The sequence below is a fragment of the Agelaius tricolor genome, unplaced genomic scaffold (genome assembly GCF_023055355.1).
Source record: "Agelaius tricolor isolate 1412-34295 unplaced genomic scaffold, bAgeTri1.0.p SCAF_8, whole genome shotgun sequence".
NCBI lineage: Eukaryota > Metazoa > Chordata > Aves > Passeriformes > Icteridae > Agelaius > Agelaius tricolor.
Genome location: NW_027269268.1, coordinates 17,870,016 through 17,895,465, shown reverse-complemented (window position 1 = coordinate 17,895,465; position 25,450 = coordinate 17,870,016). Strand labels below are relative to the sequence as shown.

The 25,450-nt window shown below is 40.4% G+C and overlaps 1 protein-coding gene across 1 annotated transcript in view; it reads right to left on the bottom strand.

Annotated features, from left to right (window-relative positions):
- DKK2 (dickkopf WNT signaling pathway inhibitor 2) overlaps positions 1-19,051 on the bottom strand; it is a 42,582-nt gene extending 23,531 nt beyond the window's left edge. Inside the window, exon 1 of the mRNA XM_071431790.1 lies at positions 18,147-19,051. Coding sequence (XP_071287891.1) covers positions 18,147-18,404 — 258 coding nt within the window. The 5' untranslated portion in view covers positions 18,405-19,051. The remainder of the gene's footprint in view (positions 1-18,146) is intronic.
- Positions 19,052-25,450: the final 6,399 nt, after the last annotated feature.

The following is a 25,450-nucleotide window of genomic DNA, read 5'->3' as shown; positions in this document are numbered from 1 at the left end:
GCAGTAGAGAAACCTTGGTTAGAGATGAGACCTGCATTGTTTTAAGCAAAGCATAAATAGGAATTCAGGGCAAATGCCAAAAAAGTTCAAATCTAGCTCTAAAGGGAATTTACAAAGAGATTAATGAAGTCCAAAGCCTTTTAGGATAGGACAACAAATCAAATTGAAAACACAGCTATTCCAACAAGCAATCTGTATGTACTTACATAGTGCATATTGGTATACCTGCCATGGAAGAATTTGGTTTAGCTATCCTAGTTAGGAAACTCTGAATTTAAGTTTTATTTGCCTCTCCCTTTTGAAAACAGCATACTATTTTCCTCTTTTTCTTTTATGGGCCACCAAATAACATGTGACCAAATGTACCTATTTAGTGAAAATGAGTTCCATTAGTATGTAATCTTATACTTGCATTGTTTTCTTCTGAAGGAAAATAATGGGGAACAGGTGGTGATGCTTAGCATCAGGCTCCTGTTTCTAGAATTACAATCTACTGGGAGCCACCAGCAATCTCTGAAAGCTGTCATAAGTGCTCGGAACTAGTAAGATCCAGAGCACACTCAATACATTAAAGCTTCTTTTTGAAAATTTAAGTAGGTGTGACAGGAGAAAACTGGCTGAATGGTGCAGGGATTCTAACGTGTCCCTGCAAAGGGTCGTGATTTCCTTCTGCATCCCACAATAAATAACTCAAGCTGGCCTCCATTTCCATGGCAGAAATTAGACATTTAAAAAATTCAAATAGGTACCATATGCACCATAAACCTTTCTGGTTTAGCATTCAAATGCAGACTCATTCACATTGTTGGAAAATATGGGATTTAAATTCTCCTAGAAGAACTTCAAACAGCTGTTCCTTTACACTTACTTATTCTTTTCTCAGTGCCACAAAACCAGCACTGCCAATAAATATCTCCTTGATGTTGTTTGAAAACCTACTGGAGTCACACAGCATAAATAGTTTTACCCAGTGAGTCACAAAACCACACATCAAATGAACACTTCTTTGTTTTATCAATCCCATCCTTACCTTACCAAGTAGGAAGTGGTTTAGAAATAATTTGATATAACCGAGTTTTCCAACAAGTTTTCATGATAAACACAACACAGAAACACCAGCTAACAGATCTATCTATACAAGCAAAAAAGCATTATAACCATGTTTTAAAACGTGGCTCTGAAGCTGAGGGGTAGGACAAAAACAACACATATTTGTAGGGCAGTTTCTACTGGCATGCAACTTTATAAAAACAGACATGGAAGGCTGGCTGGCAGTCCTAACTACTGCTAGATGTCAGATATGCCAAGATGCACACTTATAAGAGGAAAGAATTAATGCAGGCTTTTTTTGTGCCATTGTGGTTTAAAACGACAGGAATTAAAAGAATATAAAATTATTTGCAGAGCCAGATTTGCTGTTGGTAGAAATTTGTAATCTCCCACTAATTTCCACAGGAATGTGACAAGTAGTACCAAGGAATCAGATTGTAGTTAACAATTCACATTTCTGCACATCTATATGAGACCAATCTTACACTTACTATTACTGTGGTTATTTTTTGGGGGGGGACCGTAGTCAAAGCAGTCCCTCCCTTCAAGTAGAAATTATTTTATGCTTCAACAAAGGTTCTTCAGCCAAAGAAACACTAGCTTTGTACTACAAATGTCCTAATTAGTCTTTCCATCTGAAATCAGGTTGCTGAAGTAAGGGATAATGTTAAATTGTGCCATCAGATCTATCTAAAATCAGTTGTTTTCTGAATTTCCTTAACACAGTAAATATTTCCCCTCATTTATCACACCTATTAACCTGAATCCAGACAGTAATATTCTCTAGCATGTGCATGAACAGCAAAGTTCTTGACCAAAAAGCAATCACAAAATTATGACTATTGTTAATGAGAGAACCAGAAAAAGTGCACAGCCTAATCTCAGGAAAGGTTTAATCTCCAAGAGATAGAATAATTCTCATCCCATTTGTGAACTGACTAAACTTAAACTTTGGAAAACAATACACATTAAAGCACATTATGCCATTTTTTAAAACAACCTGTTTTATAATACTTTTACTTTATTTCCAGACTCCAACCTTACCTTCAAAACTATTTAGAAAAGGAAATTTGCTATGCTTTGAGCATTTAGTAAGACTGAAAAATTAATTTTAAAATCATGAATAATTTAGTTTTCAAAAGACCAAATTTCTTTAAGGGTTTTTTTCCACTTACAAGAACTCAAGGTTTTGTGTTTCTATCAATACTTCTTGAACTTCTTTTATGGTGTTTTCCCTTTTCTTTTTACTAGAGATTGCAAAAGCAGTTCTAATAACAACACAGTATCAGCAAAACCCCCCAGAAAGTAAATTTTAAACTTCCTGCTTAATCCACATATGATAAATGGTCTTAGTATATAGGCACATATGTACAGATATATAAGTCATATATAATATAAAAAATATCATATTAGCATATGCTATTACAGAGGGAAAATAATAGATATTGTCTTTACCATCCCTAAAATTATGTCCTTGGCTAAAACTTTGTAAGTATTTTAAAGGTAGAAATGCTTTAGTTACCTTCTTAAAATCTTTTTCTGACTGATCACTTGCTAAATCAATTTAAGCACAAATTCACCTTAGCCTGAAGCCCAAAGATATGGGATTTAGCTATTATATATTGTTGAAATTTCCTTTCAATTCAGATGACTTGCACAGGTGGAAAAAAAATCAGTGCAACTGAAGAAAAATGGTATTTTCTAAGTTATAATACTTACAGTGATTTTTCTTTTCAGAAAAGATCCCTTTGATTTCAAGTTCACATGGGTACTTGAAAAGGCAGCCAAGTCATAACACTGCATTTTGACAGGATAACTGGCCCTTAAGTCCTTACACTACTTTTCCTCCCTCCATCCTCAATAAGATACTACTACTACTACTACTGAAGTTAGCTCCATGGAAGAAGTGAATTCCTTACAAAAAAACCAAGGCAACAATGATTAATTTACCGAGAAACTACAATATTAGAGCAAAAGAAAAACATGGAACTATGTGTCTGACCTTCCAAAAGACTAATCTTTGTTTGCCTTTCAGATGTTACCATTTTTCTTCAAAGAACAAAAATCTAATCTTTTCAAAACAAAGTGTTGAAAGATGAATCTGTTCTGAATTGCATCATTCTGAACTAGCTGGTGGATGGTCCGTACGCATTAACCATTTATTATTCATAAGGGATAATATCCATGGTATCATGATTTCAACAGTTTGCTGACAAACAAACTGTTTAACTTTTGCCCAATTTGCTTTTCTCCATAAGCAGAACATCAGTACCTTGTGGCAGCACACTTTGCAGACAACCTGCATTGCACCACATATGACACAGTCGCTCACCCTTCTCGGTTTGTAGAGTCTGGATCCAATTTTCAAATGAAAGATCACTTTGCTGAACATTTATTTTTCCTGTGGAATTGCTGTTTGGTGAATAGGCTGCTTTCAGCCTTGGGGGTTATTTATTTAGATTTTCATTCTCTTAAAAATGTTGGTGGAAAATGTTTGTCTGCTGGAGGGGTACCATATGCTTCTGATCTGAAGACTGAATGACTCCTACCGTGTAAAAAGTGAGTGAGCAAGTAGAAACACAGACAGAAGATTGAATGATCATTAAGAATCTAAATGAACTGGGAATTACAGTCCCAGTTTCCAAAGTCTGTCAGATGAATTGAGTTCCAGTCTAACTCAGAGTCCTGGGAACCTAAATTTCTATACACTCAAGAGTTTAATATAATATCAGAAAGAGATGGATGAGAGAGCATGAAAGCTGAGAAGGATATGAAATGAATGCAGCATAACCTGCTGATTCAAGAGCAAATGCAGGTTCTCAAAACAAATATTCTTCCTTTCAGCAATAAATTATGATCTTTTTCTGCTTAGAATCTGTACCAATTGTGAAAATGGCTCCTTTTTTTTTTTTTTTTTACATTGAACAACTAAACAAAAAATCTTTTATTCCAAGATTTTTTTTGTTAGGTATGGATTTTTAAAAATAAAAATATTTCAAGGCATGTTTAGAAAAACTACTGTTTAAAAGCATATTGACTTAAGCAGAGCCATATTCAACCTGTGCACTTCCTATTAAACTTTATGACATTTAATTTCTTCTGTGTTTCTCTTCTCTAAAAATACTCCCTATTGTGTAAATGTTTGGATTGGTTATCTATGTTATCATCTTCCAAGTGCTTTTAGTTCCTTGAAATATCATATAGTTGTTTCAAAGAGGAGCCTTTTTCTGATGGGGAAATTCAGATAGCATACACTGACAGGTTTTTTTGAATCAATGCCATAGAAATTTAGCATAACTGATGACTGAGCCAACCAAGTATTATGCTTGAAGTCCAACCAACAAAGCATTTATGGCCCTTGTAAATATATTTCACAGAGCCATTGAAAATACTCTGCTCAGATAGCTAATACACCATATGCAGAGAACCAGCAGAATGAACAAATAACACACCATTAGCTCAGATTTTTTTTTTACCAGCAAAAAAGGTGTCAGAGATTTTAACAAGCAGACAAATTCAGGATAGCAAGTTCCTTTCTATGTGTGCTTTAGAGAAAGGAGCAGACTGGACTTGGTCTCATCTACCAAAATTCATGTATGCATTAGCCTTAATGCACCAAGTATCTTCACATCAATCAACTGGTGACAAGATGTCACACCTTGCTGTCAAGCACAGTGGAGAGGCAGCAGTCCTGCCAAGTTTCTTACTGAACCTGCATGGTTGGAACCCAAGTTTGAATGCCAAAGTATTTAAACATGTGTGTTAACCATGGCTTTTAACTCTTTTGGAGTTTGCAGGTGGAAGAGAAGATCAAAGGAGGGTTTAAAACTTATTTTTTTAATACTATCAATACTCGTTAAGTCAGAGATGGTGAACAGAGACTGCTGCAAGGGGAAAACAATAGAGGGAACACAATATTTTGTGAACTCCAACTTTTGCCTGATGCAGACAAGGATCTGGTGAAAGCAGGGAAAGACATGCACACAAACATACACATACCAGGGCTTACAACACTGTGAATTCTACTTAGGCTCCTAAAATCTCTGGTCAAATTTACTTCAAAGATAAAACAGGTGATTACTGGAGTTTGACTGTAATTCTGAGTTGCTCTTTGTCCACAGTTTTTTTTGTATCTATTTGTAAACAGAGCCAACCAACCCTGTACTTCCCCGGCATCAGAGTAGTTTCCCTCAAAACTGTAACAACTTTGGAAACATTGGACTTTTACAAAATTTAAAGATACTCAGCCCTGTGTATAATGATAATTTGCAAGGGAAGGATTTATTCGTTAGCAAAATTCTTGAGGAAGTTAGAAAGAAAAGCAAAAAGACACACACCCCACTCCAAACCCCCCGCCCCAAACCCCAAAAATCTTCGTTCTGAGTAATGAATGACTTGAAAATCTTACCCTTTTTGGAAAGCATTTACTTCTGTAGCTGATTAAATTTTAGCAAAAATCTTTGAAAAGACTCCCCTGACTTGTGTATCCTACATACTTTGTAAATCTGTTCTAAGCCTCTTTGCCTCTTTCTTCTTCTTTCCATTTCCTTTTCATTGCAGTCATGTTTTCCATTTGCTGCAGCAATCTCTTTGGACTATTTAACATTTTGACTAAAAATATGGATAACAAAGCCACACTGGCATTCGTGGGAGTGTTAACACTGATGTCCACGGGTATTGGAGAGGATAAGAAAATCAGTGCCCACTGTCATAGACCCAAGGACTGGGTTCAGCTCAGAAGTTAAGTTTTTGCATCATATTTGTATATGCAGATCCTAACAGAAGTACACAAAACACAAATGCTTACTTTGAACCAGATATGCTTAAATTTCCTGATAAATTAAGGCAACAAGCCGGAATACTTATGATACTGATTAAAAAAAAAATTGATTTTATGTTGATGAAAATTATTAACTGCATAAGTACATAAAAATTGCCATAACCTATCAGAGAAAAGTGGCCAGGCCAGCATCCAGCTAGATGCAAATACTCAGAGGAATAAGATTATAGGCAAACACAGAAGGATCTCTCCCAGTTGCATTCTCTCAGTTTCAGCCAACAGGCCCTTATGCACATCCAAGGCTGGAAGTTCAGTACCTACCAGTGCCATCTCTCATCTCTGTGCCTGTCTCCTCTCCATGTAAGCAGTTCCCACACATGGCTCTCACAGCATCATGTGGCAATGAGATCCACAACATGAAAAAGTAGTTCCTGGCTGTCTGATAATTTCACACTGTCTGCTCTTGGCTCTTCTTCTACAGCAAACACTGAGCAATTGTTCCCCACTCACCTTCTTCTGACTTTCAGTGCTTTATTTCTCTCTATTCTGTTCACCTATGGGCATCCCTTTTCCAAACTGGGTCTTTGCATTCTATTTACTTTATCCTGTGTTTAAGCAGTTCTGGTGTTATGATCATCCCTTCTCCATTTAATCCTGACTGCTTTATATCTTTTAACAGTTACTCAGCACCATGAGATTAGAACCAGTTTAAAAATGCCCTCTGTTTTTTTTTTCACTTCCTGATATTCCACTTGGATTATTTTTTTAATATGTTCTTAGTATTTAATTTTTGTCTCTCTGGTGTGACTTCACCGTTAAAGATAGCTAAATTTACTCTAAATTACAGGTTATCACTTATGTGCCAAATTCCCATCATATGGTGCCATATTATATTGCTTTACACTATTAGAATTTTACCCATGGGATTTGTCTCTCAGATGGTAGTATACTGGCATTTACTGCAACTCTGTGGTTCACTTAAGCTTTTACTGTTGTGAATAAATTTTTGTCAAAATTTCTGTTCCCATTTTCCAGAAAATTTGCCAGTAAGTTGAACAGCATCAGTCCTGAAATGTTTATGTGAAGCTTTGCTCATAACCTCCCTGTATAGTGAAATATGGCTGTTTAATCCTGCTTATTTTTGATCAATTATCAGTTATTCTAATCAGTTACAAAATGGGTTATACCTTGGCAATTCTGTTTCTTTAAAGTTTTTGTACTTGAGCTATAGCTCCATTGGCATAAGTATTTGAAGACCAAAGACGGAGTAATTTGATTTTGATCAAATGTTCACAAAATGTTCTCTAGTAGCTACTCTTTAAATTGATTTCCTGACAATAGGCTCATTTAGGGCAGAAGGGGACCAAAAGTAAAAGCAGTGGCCATTTTACTAACAAATGGTCAAAGGAAACAAGAACCAACACTTCCAGTAGAGTCAAAAGCATCAGGAGCAGCTGAGCTCCCTGTACCACAGGGACAGAGATGTGCATTGTTCCACTGACAGGATATGAGCTTTGTCCATGGCTGCTCTTGTCTGCTCAGACTGCTCAGCAGCGCGGATCACCCTGCCTGAATTTCACCCCTGTGCAACCTCAGCACCCTTCAAGCCCTCCAGCTGCTGCCTCACAGAAACTGGCCTGCCTTTTGATCAAGGGGTAAAATTCAAATTGAAAGGGCTACATTGCAAAATTAAAACAACAACCCCACAAAAAAACTGAAACAAACAAAAAAAAAAACATTCACACATACACACACATCGCACAAACTCTACAACTACAGAACCAAATACTGACCAGCTGACAGAAGGAACACTGGAGGTCAAACCAAGGAAAGAGAGAAAATCAAATCCAGAAACTGTCAGTCTATGTTGTGCAATCTGTTTTCACAGAATCAGCTAAATCTGTACTCGTGAATTCCACTGCAGCTTTTGCTCCTACCGGCCCTATATCCACAGTATCTGGGAAATGACTTAAACACGACTCTGGAGAACAGCATGGGACCAGGGCTTCCAAAAGGCCAAAGTCAAAACGTTCACATATCAGAGATATGTGCCAGGGTAGCCGTCCCAGCTGCACAACACATGATGTGTCAACTGCTTTACACAGGGTGGGTCAGGAAGAGGCTCATTAAAGACAAGCACTACAGCTCTCCTTGCAACATCTCTGCATCCATGTCCAGTTTTACAGGAAAAAAAAAAATTGAAAAAGATATGCTGGTTTAAGAAAAAAGTTACTCTGGATGAAGACTGTAACCCAGAGAGAAGGGCTGGTGTAACCGTGTCTGCTACATTAGATGTGACCTATAACTGATTTTTTAGATAATTATTTCATCATTGAGGGAACAGCATAAATTATTCTGATTAAACTTTCTGTAATAATAATTATAACAAATTATTCTGATGACCAAACATAGATGATAGGTGATGAAGGAGAAGAGAGATCCTTGTCCCTGAGCATGCCTTGCACCAAGTCTCAGACAGACGACTTCCTCTGAATTCCTCTTGTGCATGGAAAAGACCATGACTACACTCCCTAAATGCAGGAAGAACCTAATTCCCACTGAAAACATTCAGGGAGTTAGGTACATAAATACATTTCAGACGCATCCTGTCAGTAAACAGGGCCAAACCTTTGAGATGGTTTTCTGTGCAGAAGTGTGTGGCACTTCTTGGATAAGAAGGGCAATAAAGCAGCATATTTTGCAGAACAAAGAACTGAAGTGTAGCATTTCTGGCAGCATGAACTTGTGTCTATGGCCAAATTTTTTGGTGCCATCTGCTGAAAAACAATGCAGGAGGGGAGCAAGTTACATCACTTTTGTTTGAGTAGTGAATTGTCACCATCACTATGGATGCTACCTCCAGTGTACCTCAAAGCTGTTAGAAACAAATTAAGATATCCTCACATGGCTGTTAAAGCAATGCATTTTCTATCATTTTAACCGTCCTTAACCCTTCTGACCCCTTTAACAGTAAAATAGATTTCAACCCCACCAAACTTAAAAGTGACAAGGGCACCCAGATCTGGAACTCACACCCCACTATCACACCTTTCATACAATGTCTCCATTGACTTCTAGTCATCTAAAACCTTTAAAACAGAGCCAAGGCAGTGACATACTGCTTATCTGTGTATGCCTATTGGAAGAGGCTTTTGTGGGTAACTCTCCAAGACAAGAGCCTGACAGTGGATAACCACTCAAATGGCATCTTGGCTAACTGGGACTATCTGTGGCACAAGCCTATCAGAGATTTTCAGGGTGCTAATCTCTCTTACACAGACAATCTGCAGCCCATTTGCAGTTCTGTTTTAGCTTTATTTCTTAACAGGGCCTTAAAACATATTTTTCCTTAAAATGACAACGTTCTTTTCTGCCCTCTTTGTTCATGGGGCTTTGTGCACTCATAAACAGTTTAAGAGTTCCCTTCGCACCTGGAGTGCACATGTATGCCTGAAATAAAGATTCTCTTATCTATTCTTCACTGATAACTTGAGAGGATAGTGCTTAAGAAAAGGCATCGTCCTTTTAAATGCATTGGACAAAACCAAACCCAAGCCCCAAAGCTGCAGCAGTGACAGCGAGGCCAGGCGTGTCTGAGGAAGGAGGGATCCTCAAAGTTAGAGAAGAGAGGCAGCAAGGAGGGCAAGCACACCTGCACCTCCTTTCTAGGTGGCAAATCCTGCTCAAGGGCACAAGCATGCCTCCTGTACCATCTCAAGATTTTGCTTCATCCTTTATTTACCTTCCTGGGCTCTTTATTGCTTATTTGGAAAATCATGCCAAAAATGCTTCACAGTTAGCATAATCTGAGCTATGCTGAAGCTGTGCTGCCACTCAAAACCCTCTTGCTCAGGAAATGCCCCCCATGGACTTGTTTCCTCAGCAGGAGGTGGACCAACATGCAACGGATTGCGGTGCTTTGACTTCTCAGCTGCCTCATGCTGTTATAGCTCTGCTCGTACTGACATCACCGACCAGCCCCAGCAGAGGAAAACCCTAAGCCAGCCTAACCACAGAACAGTTTGGGACTGGCAGGACTTTCACACCCTCTTGCAGCTTAAGCATCAGTACAAAGTCTGAGGGAAATTTTTCTCCGCAGAGAAAGCCTTAATCTTCTGATTAGACAAGATCACACACTACAGTTTGATACTTAATAAACTGTCATGAAGCTATAATGCAAGTATTCACTTGGTCACTTATCCTTTTAGCAATAAAAATCAATTGGGACTGAAGTTCAGTGGCAATTTGTTGCAGCTGCTGTGGCCAGGACCCTCTCAGAAGTAATCTCCAGAGTATTCTTCTTGTTAAAAAGCCATTTTCCTGGCGAGGAGTGGGATGTCTGGAAGATAGCAATGGGGAAAAATCCAAGCACAGAAGTTTACAAGCATTCCTAAAAAACATTTTAAGAACTCAGTATTTATTTAAACAATTACAAAAACATTGTATGCAGCTAAGCAGTTTAGTACTAACCACCAAACTATAAAGTAGACTTCCAAGCCTAGGCAGTTTTTCTCTTTACCTCTAATATGACATGAAGCAACATCAACATATCCTCCATATGGAGAAAGTGTGGAGAGAAGATGGCAACCTCCTATTTTCATGGTTCTTCCTTGGTTCCCAAAATTTCCATTCCTGAATTCTGACCTACACCCACACTCTCTCACCCTACCACAGGAATTGGTTATGAATAATATACAAATGGAAATTTAGCTTTGTTGGGAGTAACAGCAACGGAACAGGTCTGAAAGAGCAACTTTCAGTCTCACTGGGCAACCCCATAGCGTTCACACAGAGTGGTTGGTTATGTGAGCCAGATGGTGTCATTATTGCTACCTCAGTGGATGATAAACTGAAATTTAAGAATGGCAGGTCTGGTAAAACATGACCATTTGCTATGTCCTGTCTTCCCTCCCTCCTGAAGAATGAGAGGGAGATGTGTTTGAAAAAGAAAGAAAGGAAGTACGCACCCAGTACTCCTACCAGAGGGAGAGTAAAAGACTCACAGCTCAGTCTCTGTGTGGGCAACCTTAAACCCCAGAAGATAGAAAGAAACACAAACTTTTATTTTTTGAGGTAAAAACAGCATCCTGAGTCCACAACAAACTGGGTGGGAGGACTTTCTGCTCTCATTTTCAAGCCAGAAGAAAAGAAACAAAGAAATATGGCAAGTACACTGCGGTATGTACTGATCCTGACTGTTCAGGCCACAGCAGAATTTCCAGTTTAGTATCTTTTCAGACTGCCAAGAAGAGGTGCACCATTTTCTGTAGGGACATAAAGCAAAAAAAAATCCCAAAAACTAACACAGTTTGGGAAGCTACCTTGCTCTGTGCAAAAGGAAAAGTAAAGGAGATGTTCCCCTGCCAGATGCACTACTTTCCCTGATGCTGTTCCAGTTAAGAATGAGATTCCAAGAATAAAAGTTTCCTGCTGCAACATCAACGCATTGTGTTCGCAGTTCCTTTAAGAGATCTCCACTGTAGTCATTTCGGATTGCAGAGAGGAGATCATGCTGACAGCAAGTCACTGCTTTACTCAAGGCAAGCTGCCAAAACACGTAGAACTGAACCCTGTCCTCTCATTCACTGGACCGATAAATATGCTTTTAAAAGCATGCACAGCCTGGTTCACACTTACATGATGCACAGAGAATGAGGCAGAGGGCTTGCAGAGTGAAGCAACACCTCATTCCCAAGCATGTGCAGAGCAGTCTGCCTTTGCTTACTGCTAAAAATGCTAAACCAGTGCCATTTGCACTACACATGTGCAACATGCATGTCTCAAAGATTCATTACTATGCATATGAAAATTCAATCATATCAAAGCTTAGCTTTAAGAAAGTCCCAAGGGGCTGAACCGTGTGCTTATGTGCTTTGAGGGGGGGAAACCCAACAACTTTTAAGTTTTTTTTCCTTTTTTGTAGCATTGCTCTGCTCTTTCCGTTAGTAAGAACAAAATAGCTGCTGAATGAGTGAACTCCATGTTCCCACTGCGCGTTCGTATTCCATTTATTTTCATAACTCAGGTTCTGTTTGTGTGAACAAAAATGTATAAATCATAGATGCATTTAAGGCCTATCCCCAAAAAACTGTAACCAAGATGAACAAAACTCATTATTTTATTTGAAGATTGCTGTGATTTAGTATTATGCTGTCCTTTAGTATGAACATATGTATCCTTTTAAGCCATCTTGCTCGCTCTCTAGCACTACATTCTGGAGCAAAGGATTCTGCAATTAGCTTGGAAATACCATAAATCATCTATTTCCACATTTCATTACAATTTGAAAATTGCTTAATGTTGATTACAATTTCCATTAGAATAAATTTGACCTTCAACCAAAAAGGGGAAAAGTTACACTGAAGAAAAGTGATGGTTTGGGGACACACACTGCCAATGCACATCCTACACTTGGTGAAAAAAAGATGAGACGAAGTTCATGGTCTCTAATGTAAATAAAAACTTTTGCAGGCAAAAATCATTTTAAAAGAGGAGCAAAGCAAATCTTATGATCTTCTTGGCTTTTGTATTGGCCTTTCACATCCATGGATACGAAGCTCATAGAAGCTTCCTATAGGTTTCAATCTAAAAGTACCAGAAATACCACCTAGAACACAGCAGTAAAACACAAAGATTTCAAAAGGATTATCTTCAGTTCACTAAAAGAAAAAAAATAAATATAAAATTCTTAATATACTTGGAATTTTACCAGTGCAGGAAGAGCAGAATGATGGCTTCTAGCTTTCTCCACCATGTCTATGGTGTCACACAAACTCCAGCTCCTTAAATCCATCTTAAACATTTCATGACTGCGGTGCCAAAACCAACACAAAGCTCGACAGGACATGGTGACAAGCCCCATGGCAACGATGGGCCAAGCAGGGGCTGCTGGCTCCAGGTGTGTCCCACCACACCCTAATTCCTGCCAGCCACAGCTTGTGTGTGCATGCAGGTGGTAGCATGAACTTGGTAGGGACCTTGGCAACCACATGCAGGAGGGGAAACTCTCTGTTTTGAAAGTGTTCTCCAAATTAACATTTTTACATATATCTAAAACTTGTTTGGATATACTTAAAAAAATAAGCAGATATACAAAACCTGGAGAGGAAAGCCATGCTGGAAAACCAAACAGAAGCAGAAGCTTCATGGGGCTCCTCCTTTGCAGAGCTAAATTCCTCCTGAACAACATTTCCAGGGTGAGGCATTTGTAAGAACAAGTGTAAAAGGACCAAAGGCTCTACTGACAAGCCATGAGATACAAAGTGCTTGCAAGATACATCCGGTGTTGAGATAATTAAGATCAAAATTAAACTTGTGCTATATTTGCATCTGCAAAGCATCAGTTAATCAAACATAATGAGTTAATCATACTCACTTTTCTGAGGGGAAAATGTAATCATGCTTCATCATCATCTGTGTTGTCATTAAGCACTGACAGACTTTCCATACAGAAACTGACTCTTCCTAAGTACTTGCACACCCGGCCGCACATCAGAGTCCTAGAAATTTTCTAGGCATTGTTGCAAAGCTAATAGGAAATACTGGTAGTAAACCTACTTTATAGGAGCTTTTGCTCTATATTATTACATCAGTTAATAATAGCAATTTGAAGGAGACACCAAGCATGACCCAGGAAGGAGATAATACTCGGCACCCCATTTTTTGCAGTTAAGAGGGAAGCCAGTAGGTTATTTAGCAAGACTGCTGCCAGTAAAGCAGTATATCACCCAGATTTCTAACACCAAACAGCAAGAGCAAAGAATTAATCCTCTGGTGGCCTCTGCAGATTTAGCAATTCTCAATTTTTTAAATTAAATAAAAAAATTAAAGGCAGCTATTGCTGGATGTAATTTCTAGCTATTTTAATTAATTTATTTTTAATCCCATGAAGAAATAATTTTTACTGTCTTGGTTGCTAGCTATTTAAGATATTGTGGTTACATTTTTGGTGTCTTTGGTACATTTTATTGTAACATTGTCAGGGCACTGCATTCAATTACTACATCTCATGCTGTTTTACTCGCTACAAAGCATCATCCAAACATTTTCTAGCAAGTCCTTGTGGGTAGCTATGTCCTGTCCAAGAAACACATGTATGTCCATGCGTTAATAGGTATGAGATCAGTATCAAATTAGTAATTTGAATAAATGCCTCTTTGGTTTGGCTTCTGTGGTCTCAAACATCTTAGCTCAAGCTGCAATAGAATTTAAAAAAAATAAACATATCTTAGCATTAAATCGAGTGCATTTGGAATACTAAGGCTTATCTGATAGCTGTCTGTGATGCCTCGGCAGCACTAAAACTTGTCCCAGCTTTTCACTCCTCTCTCCCTGTTCCAGACCTCATTATCCCTTAGCCCCACAGATGTGTCAGTTCCCTCCACTGGATGTCCCAGTTCTTCCCTTCATTGCTACTGCTCCCATCATGTTCGTGGGGAAGGGAAAGTCTCAAGGGGAAGCACAAACCCAAACAGATATGCAGCAGCAAAGGGACAAAGGGAATGAGAGACACATCTAGCTGGGGAATGAACTGAAGCGACAGCTTGTGGCCAGGAGGTGGGAAGGGAAGAAGATAATAGCACCCATAGATTAAGGAGAGACAATAGCTTGAAATAAAGCTTGGTAGGTCACAACCTGCCAGATCATTAAAGGCAATTGAGTGTGAAGGCACGAAAACCCCAGCATTGACAGAGGGCACACGTCTCAGAGGAGAGAGAGGACTAAAACCCAGAGGCAAGAAGTCTAAAAGATGGTGAAGCAAATTAAAGAGGCTACAAAGTCATCAACCAGGAATCTGTGGAATGGCTATGCCTTTCAAGCATCATCGTACAGTATGTTCTATTTTTCCTTTCAGGTTGCATCTCTATAGCTGAGCTAGATCACTCACGTGGGAGACCTTGCCCAAACACAGTGGAAGCTATAGCTAACACACAGAAAAATTAATCTTTCTTCACTGTCAATTATGACTCTGTTCACCGTATCATATTTTCCTAGGGAGGGGATATGTCCAGAACACTTTCACAGACAGGTCATGGAACTGAGGTGTTGGATAACCCTAGAAGCATTTCTCCAAATCAAGTTTTGAAAGGAAATAAATAGCTGACAGGATATAATCCCGACCCCCCCAAAGTAACCTAGATTAGCATGCACTGTACAATACTGGCTTTGAGCAAAAATTTCCCTTGTGCAAATGCTGTGGACGCTTTCTGATTCTCTGTGAAATTGGGGAAACATTAACAGCTTGTAGAAAAGGAAAAGCAGCAGTGACAGTAAAGAACAGTGAAGAGAATGAAATCTCACTGATTTAGCACATCAGTGCTTCTCATTCCCTGCTGATCCAAGGCAGTAAAGGGAATAAGACCAGAAAATAAATAATATTCCTCAGAAAGACATAAAAATGTTAAGTCTTACTAAAATCCACATTTGCCCCGCCAGTCTCTCTGCAAGCTGGATCAACTTGCTTTGCTCATGTGAGTATTTTCATTAATTTAAACTGGAACTTTGCCTGACAAAAGAGCACTGGATCTTCCCTTTCTGGGCAGAAGCACTGTAACTACCAGCTGAAAAACATCAACACTCCAGATAAGCCATCAGCTATTGTATTGGTTGATTTATCACTGATTAAACACTCCCAAGTTGCTCCTAAGTCCTGAGAATTAACATAATTGAAAAGTAAATAGGTTGTAGGTTGATGATCCTTTCATCAGTTTTGGTGATTTCCACCACATGTAAATCCAGACCTGAAAGCACAGCTCAGAGATTTTACAACAGCAAAATTCTATTAATTCATCCTTAACATGCATATCCTTGGTCCTTAATAAAACTATTTCCTAGATGTAAACAAGACTCTCAACTCACCATCTAATGTTGCCAAGATATAAAAGATACTCTTACTTTTGAGACATTACAAATTCCACTAATTAAACAGATTGTTTCAGAAAGAAATGCATAGGCCTGCTCTTTTGCAAGTGGCATGGTAAACTTCAGTGCAAAGTCCCATAATCTAAACAAATTAAATACTCACCTAATATGAGAGTACTTCAAAAAAGATTATGAAAATATCATGTCTTAATTGGTTGATATGCGTGACCCCGCTGTTAAAAAATGCAGCGGCTTACCAGCCCTACAGCTGGAAGTATCACCAAAGAGAAAACCTTTTCAGAAAAGATACTCTTTTTCTCTTTTCTTCTCTTTTTTATTTTTTCTTTTCTTTACTTTTTTCTTTTCCTTTTTTTCTTTCCTCTCTTTCATTTTCTTTTCCTTGTCTTTTCCCTTTTTTTCTTCTTTCCATTGCAATTCTGCATTAACTGTGTTGCTTCAGGCAGATGGCCAAAAGTAGCATCTAGAATTATAGGGAGCAAATCTGTGTCATTTTCACATGCATCTGTGTGAGGCCATGCCGGATCTGGGGACAGAATCTCAGGGTAAATTCAGTGCTGACAGCCCTTGATGGGAGGTCAGCCTTCACTCCCTGGGAGTCACAGCCACCAGTTCTCTGGGGGTCTTTGCTTATGCTACAAACATGAAATCTTAATAGGCATGACATCTCCTCTACCACTACAGATACTTACAGAGCTGTCTCTCCCTTGAAATGTGCCTTGTGAGTTCATGCCAGTAACTAGAAGCACCCAGAAATCTCAGTCCAGGCTGGCAAGTTAGGGGAAATCTTGCAAATACAACCAGTGGGTAGCACAAATTGTTTTTCAGGAACTGGGTGAGTTATAATCAAATATTTTCAACATTGCGCTGAATACACAGTGAAGTGCTGAGGATGCTGTACATGGGGGAAGGTGGCAAGACTTCTCCATAGGCAAAAGCTGGGCAGCAGAGACTCACAAAACTCATGAGACTGCTGACACTCAGGTGGAAAATAGGACCTGTATTTGGACATTTTGTGAATACGTTGAAAACAAAAGAAAATCCAAGGAGAACATATAAGAAGATGCATTGGGCACCTCTATCTCCTGAAGGTGATTCAACATAGCAATGTAATTGTAATTAGTAAAATGTGAACTAGAGAAGAGCACAGTACTTTAGTAATATGAAACTTCATCACAGCATCTCTTGCTAAACTTTGCTTAGAGGTAAGGAGAGGCAACCAAATTCTGCGCAAATTATAAAACAATTGAGTGGCTAGGGAAAGAAAGCTTGGAAATTTCTCAGACACAAAAACCAAAACTACCACTACTGTTACTATGCTTGCACACAAAACCAAATTATAACATTCAATTATTAGGAAGCTGATGTGAAACACTTTAGCAAATTCAGTGGATTACTTGAATTTTCAGCTTCTCTGCTGCTATAAGGAAAGTTTAAGCAAGTACAGACCCTTCAGGCATTGAGTATTTTGCCTTTTTAGTGCTGAATGTTGGCACACTCTCTTGCTGCTACAATGTTGCTTATGAAAAGCAGCTGTATTTAGAGATACTAATAATACCCAATAAAATCTACATTTTCTGAAGAAGTCTACCTCTTTCAACATCACAACACGAACATTCGTACCATCCAAGTTAAGACTTGAGAGGGAAGAACAGGACTGATGATTTAAAATGCTGCTTTATAGTTTAGTGCAAAGACAGTTGAATGAAGATTATTTTCTACCAGACTTGCAAGTTTCCAGACAGGGTAAGGAGGAAAGAAGACTGCACAAGCAAGTTAGAGTGTTGGGGTTTTTTCCCCTTAACCTTCTTTTTCTTTTTCTATAACCTTTACTATCTTCTTTACATTCCAACTCTCATAACCAAACAAAACTTCCACAATCATTGGAGCATATTCTGGACAAGGAACATAGAATTAGTTTTCTGTCTTATTAAACAAAGGACTGTACCTTAAAGTATACCACAGGGATAGCATGCTTTTTTATTCTTACCAAGGATAAAGATACCAGAGATCAACTTGCCAGGTGTGATTTCTAAAACCAAGTTTGTTACACTGCTGTGAATTTTTTACTTCACGTTCAAATTTTCCTCACCTATTCAAATTCAACTCATTTACTGTCTTGACAGTTACCAAGAAATTTCTTCCTTTGCTTCTGGCAGCCTTTTGAAGGAGTCGAAAAAAAGAAAAGATGATCGTTTTTTAGATTGCTCTTTCTTCCACCAGTTATTAACCCTACAGATAAAAATCAATGGTTTAAACCTCCCACTTGCACAGTTCTTAACATCTATTATGACATTATATTGTCCCAGGCAAGCCCAATGAAGTAAATTAATTAATTTAGGATATTAAAGCTCTGAAAATAATATGAAGGGGAAGACCAGCAATTATTTACATACAGCACACGGACAGACACTCAAGCAATGAAGCCATGTCCTACCTCTCCTTGCCGGTGATAGTGCTTGGGAGGTTTTCCCATCTGCTCTAGCATTTTGCCCTTCTTACTGCTAGCAAGCATCAGTCCCTGGTGGATGCCTGCAGATCTGTTGGTTGCCTGAGTTGGAGCCTCCCCCATCAGGGTGGACTTGATGGAGTTCACCTTGGAGCTGGAGCTGTCTAGCTGGGAGCTCTCCACGATCAGGACCGCGGCTAGTAAGAGGAGACAGCAGGAGCACTTATTCCACATCAGCACGATCATCTCCCCTCCCCCAAAAAGGATTATCTTTTTTTTGTCCTTTTTTGTTGTTTGGTTTTGGTTTTTTTTTTTTTTTTGGCTATGAGAACAGAAGAGAGGGGGTAAAAGTTTTTCTAAATATCTCCCGAAGTTGATAAGGAAGCAATGGACTTCAAAGCCACTCAAGGAACTGCTGTTCTGAGACACGGGAGAAAAATACTTTAAAAAAAGATTCCCCTAGGAAAAAAAAAAACAAAAAACAAAAAAATGTGACAAGTCTATAGGCAGTGAGCAACCGTCAGGTCTGTGATGTCTTTTTCCTCCAGGTCCTCGAGAAGTCCAGGCAGTGAGAGCAATATGCTGCGAAGGAACTGCACCCGGGCAGCTCCCCGGCAGCACAGGCACCAACCAGCACGTTTGCTACAGCTTCAGAGGAAGAGTGAGCGACTTCCCCCCACTCCTCCTTCTCTTGCTGCTCAAGCCAGCAGAGAGGAAACTCAAACCAGATCCAATCCAAGCAGCACCGGCAAAAGCTGGGCTTAGTTTTCTTTCACTCTCTCTCCCCCCTCTTTACTTTTTATTCCCCTCCTCCTTTTTCTGCCTTTTGCCTCAGCAGTCAGCAGGAGTGAAAGCGCCCGGTCTCCTCCTACTCTTCCTCCTCCTCCTCCTCCTCTCCTCCTCCTCCTGCAGCCCGGTCGGTGCGGGGCGAGGGGTTCTGGGCATCCGGCGGCGGGGCAGCCCCGGCACCGGCCCGCCGGGACCCGGCAGGGGAGGCAGAGCCCCCGCCGGGCTTCCTGCGCCGCTGCCCCTCTCACTCGGTGGTCTCGGAGTCTCTCGCTGGCCCCTCCGCAGCCCGCAATCCCATCCCCGGGGGGGACACGCCGCTCAGCGCCTCCCGACCCCTTCCCCCCAGCCCGGCCGGCTCCCCCTCTGCCGCGGGGTCAGCCCGGCCCGGCCCCGCTCGGGGCTCAGCCCCCCGTGCCCCCTCCCCGACACCGGGCTGCCGCACCGGAACAAGTGTCCAGGTGCCCCGGCAAAGCCCGAAACGCTCGGACGCGCAGAGCTCGTCACACCCGCAGAGCTGGGAGGGCGGGAGCGGCAATCGAACCCTGCCGAACCTGCTGCCCCAGCCAGCGATGTCCAAGCTCAGGGCACGTCCAGCCGAGAAGGCTGTGCTGCACTCTTCCCCACCTGCCCCTTCTCACACCACAGTGCCAACATCAACCCAGGACACTTTCTTCGTATCCACCTTCTCCATTTCCTCGGCCTGAGCACACATCCGATTGTAAAATCCCCAGTGCTACAAAGTACACTCACACCATCCAAGACATCGCCTTGCTGCAGCACCAAAACAGCGAGTTTCAGAAACAGAAGGTATACAGGGACACAGAGTATAAAATTAGCAGAACAGTACAACTCTTAACTTTTCCCTGCAAAAGCTCTAGAACAAAGCAGAGAACATCACTGCGAGGCACTCAGTTACTGGCATGGAGCAGCTACAAGCCCTTGTCCTTCCCCTGGGCTTGTGAAAGGGGGTGGAGGGAACAAAAGATGGTGAGAGGAACAGCGTTCTTGCTGTCCCACATGTTCTTGTATGAACATTACCTTGTCTGGGAACAGTGGAGAGAATTTTCATGCTTTTCCCCTCTTCTGGAGGGTCCCTCCTCTAATCAATCATTTCCTCTTACTCTAGCCCTTTACATAGCAGAAGGGGGGGAACAAGAAATGTGCACTTCGAAATTTCATTTACTGTAAATTAACTGCTGTGCAAACAGCAGTTGCCAAGTCAAGAAAAACCAGAAAGGACCCAGGCACCGTTGTGGCCTCCAGTGCTGCTGCTCCCTTGCAGTGAGCAGAAGCCCTCCTGGGAACTTGGGAGCTCTCAGCAGGAATGTCCCAGGAACCACACCACCTTGGATAAGGTCTGTCAAATGTTGTCCAGCGAGCATCATGTGAGTGGTAGCAATGTGTCCTAACCTCATGGGCTGTATTATATTAAACAGAGCACCTTGTGAAGAATGGAGTAATTTCTGTCTTTATCCAGAGCTCAGAACCTTAGAATTGTTTGAGATAATTTAAATCCATCTCCTGGGGCAGTTTTTGGATATTTTATCTTCTTTATCTAAGGATCTCTTTAGGGAATTACTAATTTTTTTGTTTTTAAGGAACAACTGAAATGACATTTCAGTGTCAAGACTGAGTTTTAAACTCTTCTACAGAGTATGGCACTTGCTCTGACTCAGGCTTCAGATGAGTTTGTGTTTACTGGATTTGAAACTGAAAGAAATTTTATTTGACTTGATTTCAAAAACTTAGGTTCAAAATTAAAATTGATTTTTTTTTTGTACTCAGCTTGGCAAAGAGCAAAGAATGAAAAAAAAAGCCCTCAAGTTTGTCTTCTTTGTAGCATTTCCTTTTTTTCTATCTTTGTGCAGCTTCAAATAAACTAAAATTACCTTTCTGACTTAATCCTTGGTAATGCTTGGAGACATTTTTAAGGAAATGTTTCTGAAAAATCAAAAAGGAATTTGCTACTTCACAGGAAAGAGATGTAAGCCAGTCTTTTTTGATTGTTTTTGACTTGGCTTTTGACACCCAGGCCTCATGGCACTTCAGCCCTCCCAAACCCAAAAGCAAACAGCTATCCATGCCCAAAGGAAAAGCTCTAATAGGTAATGACATGGAAAATTCTTATCTCACCTGTGTTTCTCTCACCCAGGAACAAACACAAATTTTTAAGTCAGTGGTAGAGTATTATCCACCAGAGTTTCTTGGAATAAGGGAAGATTCTAAAGAGAACAAAATAATTTGATGAGACATGCGAAGAAAATTCATGCCATTAAAAACACAATACAATGACCTCATGCCAATATCATACAGCTCTTCTTGAAATAAATGGACATGGGTGGTATTAAAAGAGGCACAGAGCACCTAAAGGATCAGATAATAAGTAGACTCTAAATTAATTAAATATATGTCTATTAATACCTTATTAAAATTTTTATTTACATTAATACATGGAAAACTCAAGCCACATTACAAGTCTTTAGATGTAAATAACAAAGTCCTTGTACATCCACAACACTTAGAAATTTGAAGAAAACTGGGAAGGAATGATCAAAGCTTTTCAGCTATCTCAGAACAGGTGCCCCAAACTCATTTTGTCAATCGGTCTGGATTCACTCAAGTATGAAGTTCATCAGTCAGTTGTATTCAACTAAGTTTCCGGGCATTAATTTAAATTTAGTGGGAATAGAAATGGGTAACCGTACAACAGGGCAAGACCTATCTTGTGACTCACTGCTCTGAAGGGAAGATATTCTGCAGCATCTCAGAGGGACTGGGAACAGGTATTGCTTTATTAGCCTGACAGACATTTCCCTCCAGAGGAAGCAACAACCCACTTCACTGCAGGGCAGCTGCTGCCAGGCCAACAGGATGCTCAAGACCACAGAAAGCAGAAGTAGATGGGCAGGACACCAAATCTCTGCTAGGGAGGAGCTTTTGTTTTTCTCCCCTTAACAAAAGCTTGTACTTGTAGAAAAATACCTGTAGAGAAACTAGCTATTTGGTAGTTTGATGGGGAATTTTTTGTTTTGTTTTTTTCCCCCCATTTTTAACTAGCATTCAACCCATGCCTTTGCTCCTTCAAACCGGTCAAATACAGGCTTCCAAACTGACACGTAAATTACCCATGCTCCTCACTTCAGCAGCCCTGATGCACCTCAGAGTCTGTACACAGACTTATTTCACAATATCCACTTAAATAAGGTAATGTGGAAGCAAAAATATCAAGAAGCATCTCTGTTTTTCAGATTTATTTTTCAGATTTTTTCAGACTGTGCCACTGCAACTTAGATTTTGAGAAACATCAAGAACTTCTAAAACATAAAAATGCCCCGGGGGACATTGTGTTTCGCCATGGGGCTCCTCTACCAGAGAGCCAAGTGCATGGAGTGCACTAAGCAGAGGTGGTCACACTACAGATCATGCAGAAACACAGTCTACCTCTAAGTTCTCCACTAAGTTTGATGCCTATTCTGGAGAAGCTAAGGCCCACATACTTCGTGTGTGGTTAGTCACACTACCCAGAGCAATTCAGTATTTGTGTCCAAAAGGACACTTTGCAAGTAACCATACAGAATAATGGAAGCAGCACTACCCAAAAAAAACCAAAACCAGTGAATGGCAAATCCTACATCACATGTGGGAAAGTCACAAGAAATCTCTCACCAAGTTCCATCCTGAATCTGCTCCTCACCATTGCATACATAACCACAAATCTTCCTGGGATGCTCAAGAGGTGGGACTTATCCCTTGACTCTGGGTACATTCCACATTAACTGCTGTTTCTTCCTGAAGAATTCCAGTAGGCAGAAGGTGAGGCTGAGCTGGTTACAGCCCAGGCACAGAAGCCTGACAGCCAAGAGGGCCACGCTCATTAAATGCCAGTGAGACCTCCAGTGCAAACACTGAGAACTACATCAGCAGGCCACAAGTGTTCAGCTCTCCTTTCATCATAAAAACCATATATATTGCAATACAGAAGTCTGCATTTGTATCTCTTTGGAGCTAAACTAGCATGCTTTCTGTAAGAAACATAGAGTTTTTCATTTGTCTCACTTGCACCCATGGAGAGGAGACACGCCACAGAGATTCTCTTTATTTCTAAAGCCGGTATTCATTCCCTGAACAAATGTTGGAGGTTTAAATGGTTCAAACACATACTTCTATTTCACAAATGCTTTGGTTCTTTTAATTAAACTTGTTTATAAATTTAATGAGACAATTGAGTGGCCTTAAGCAAACAGAAGTTTTACAGAATTTTTCCAGAATTTTTCTTATTCTTGACAAAAAAAGGCATAAAATTTATTTAAATTTGGGGTATTTTCATTCACAGATATCAATATTTTTTCTACTTTTCTACTGTCTCTTTGTTTTTCTTTGCCAGGGAGTTCCATTAAGTTAATTGTCAGCCTTTTTTCATTTTTCTTGGGAGGAGAATAGGATTTGGTGGGGGAGGGTGTCAGGAGAGACATGGGAAAAAGAAGCAACCTTTTGTCCTCTTGTTTCCCCCTCCTTTGACTGAAAGTTTTAAAAGACTAAATATTTGGAAAGAGCAGAATCTAGCAGAAGTCAAGACAAAAGCAAGAAATGAAGGAACACAAGAAATTAATAAACCAAATTTAAAGGCAAAAGAGAAATAGGATGTAATGAAGAGATCCTTTACCTGACCTCCTCCAAAGGGGCAAAATTACACACTGTAAATGTAAAATATTACGGGCACAATTACGATCCTGTGTATTTTACAGCATCTATATTTTAAGCCATGTGACTTTAGTTGAACCCTTTTTGATTTACACCAGCTTAAGTTAACTCTAATGTCCTATGTTTTCCTTTCCCTTAAACAAACAAAATTACCTGTTCTTCAAATTAAATCTGTTTTTAATTCTATATAAAGCATTTAGGAATACTTGTCATCCAAAAGACATTCTATTACATAGAGGTGCATTGTTTTTTGTTATTATTTTTTAGGTTTACCAGCTGCAATGAATTTCCATTGCCCCTCACATTAACAATTTGGATATGGCCAAATCTCTCCTAGCATTGCTCTTGGGGCCTATTATGTCTTTTATTATATTTTTGACTAAAAAATTAAATCAGGACCATCAAACAATAAGTTGCTTTTGCTAAGGCTATAGCACAACAATGTTATTTTTTTTTAAAGTACATTTAAGGATCTCCTCCTTCCTTTTTTCACCATTTCTATAATTAGCTCACAACCAAACCCTCTCAACAGAAAAGGCTTTGCACAGCAGTAGACAGGCAAGAGTGTGCAGGCACTGCTGGTGGAATGGGGACCAAGGGCAACAGGACGCCCCCACTCCAGCACTTCCAGCAAATGTCTCATGGCTTGGGACTGTGGCCCTAGCAAAGCCCTTGGAGGACAATCTGGGGCCTGAAGCCATGACATAGGTGTCCAGAAATCCACAGTAATGCAACCCATGGCCAGCACAAACCTCTTCTTCACGGGCAACATTTCTATATCACCACCCCTCATTAGAGCTTATGCCTCGTTGCACTGAAGTCCATAGGTGGGACTGCTCCTGCCCCAGGAACTGTCCCCCTGCTCCTCCTCCTCTTTCCCACTTGACAGATGGTGTGTGAAAGCCGCTGCCATAACCCTTCGAGCCAAGAGTGCCACGGAAACCCTGCTGTAGATGCTGGGACAGACGGCCAGAGGAGTAAAATTCATCCTCCTCCTCCTCCTCCTCTGCTTTCATCCCTTACTATTCAGTGTGGTGGGACAGGCTGTCGGTGCCCTGCAGGGTGGTGCAGGGAGATGCTGGCAGCAGTGGCACTGCCAGCAGTGGCATTGCCAGCGCTCGCTGGCTGCCACCACAACACGCCTGGCAGGAGCTCGGTGCCGGCTGCGGAGCATCCCCCGGCTGACGTCGTGCCCGGCCACATCAAGCAGCCCCGGCTCACCTCTTCCTCCCCAAAGGTTCCCCTCGCCCCAAAACTGTCAGCAAGCACAGCCACTGCTGTAATTGCCGCCTGACCCGGCTGAGTCGTGACGGGAGGCTCCAGCTGCAGCCCGAGCAGGAGGCACAACCACAGCCTGGAGAGCGGCAGGCTCACAGCGTGCAACCCCGGGCACGGAAACAGGAGGAGAAATATCACGTCCTTTGATTTCTGTATTTTTGGGTCTAATTCCTAGCACCATGCTCCTCTTGAGCAGAAAGGCAAATGATGCAATAAAACTGTTTTGAAATTCTTATTTATATTTTTTTCTCCCACTGATATTTTTTGAAAAATATGAGTACTGAATGTTACAGTTATTCCTCATAAATAACTCATTTTCCTGATTAAAACAGGCCAGGATGGTGTCAGAGTTAATTCACAACACAGTGTGCTGTGACTAGCTTGGTTGCTCGCAGTCCAGGATTTCAATCAGCCTCTCTGACAACAATTAACCCTTTGGAGCAGGAATAACCAAATTCTTGGAAGGATGGCAAAGCACTCCCAGCCCATCAAAATTAATAACCATTGATAAACATTGCTTCAAA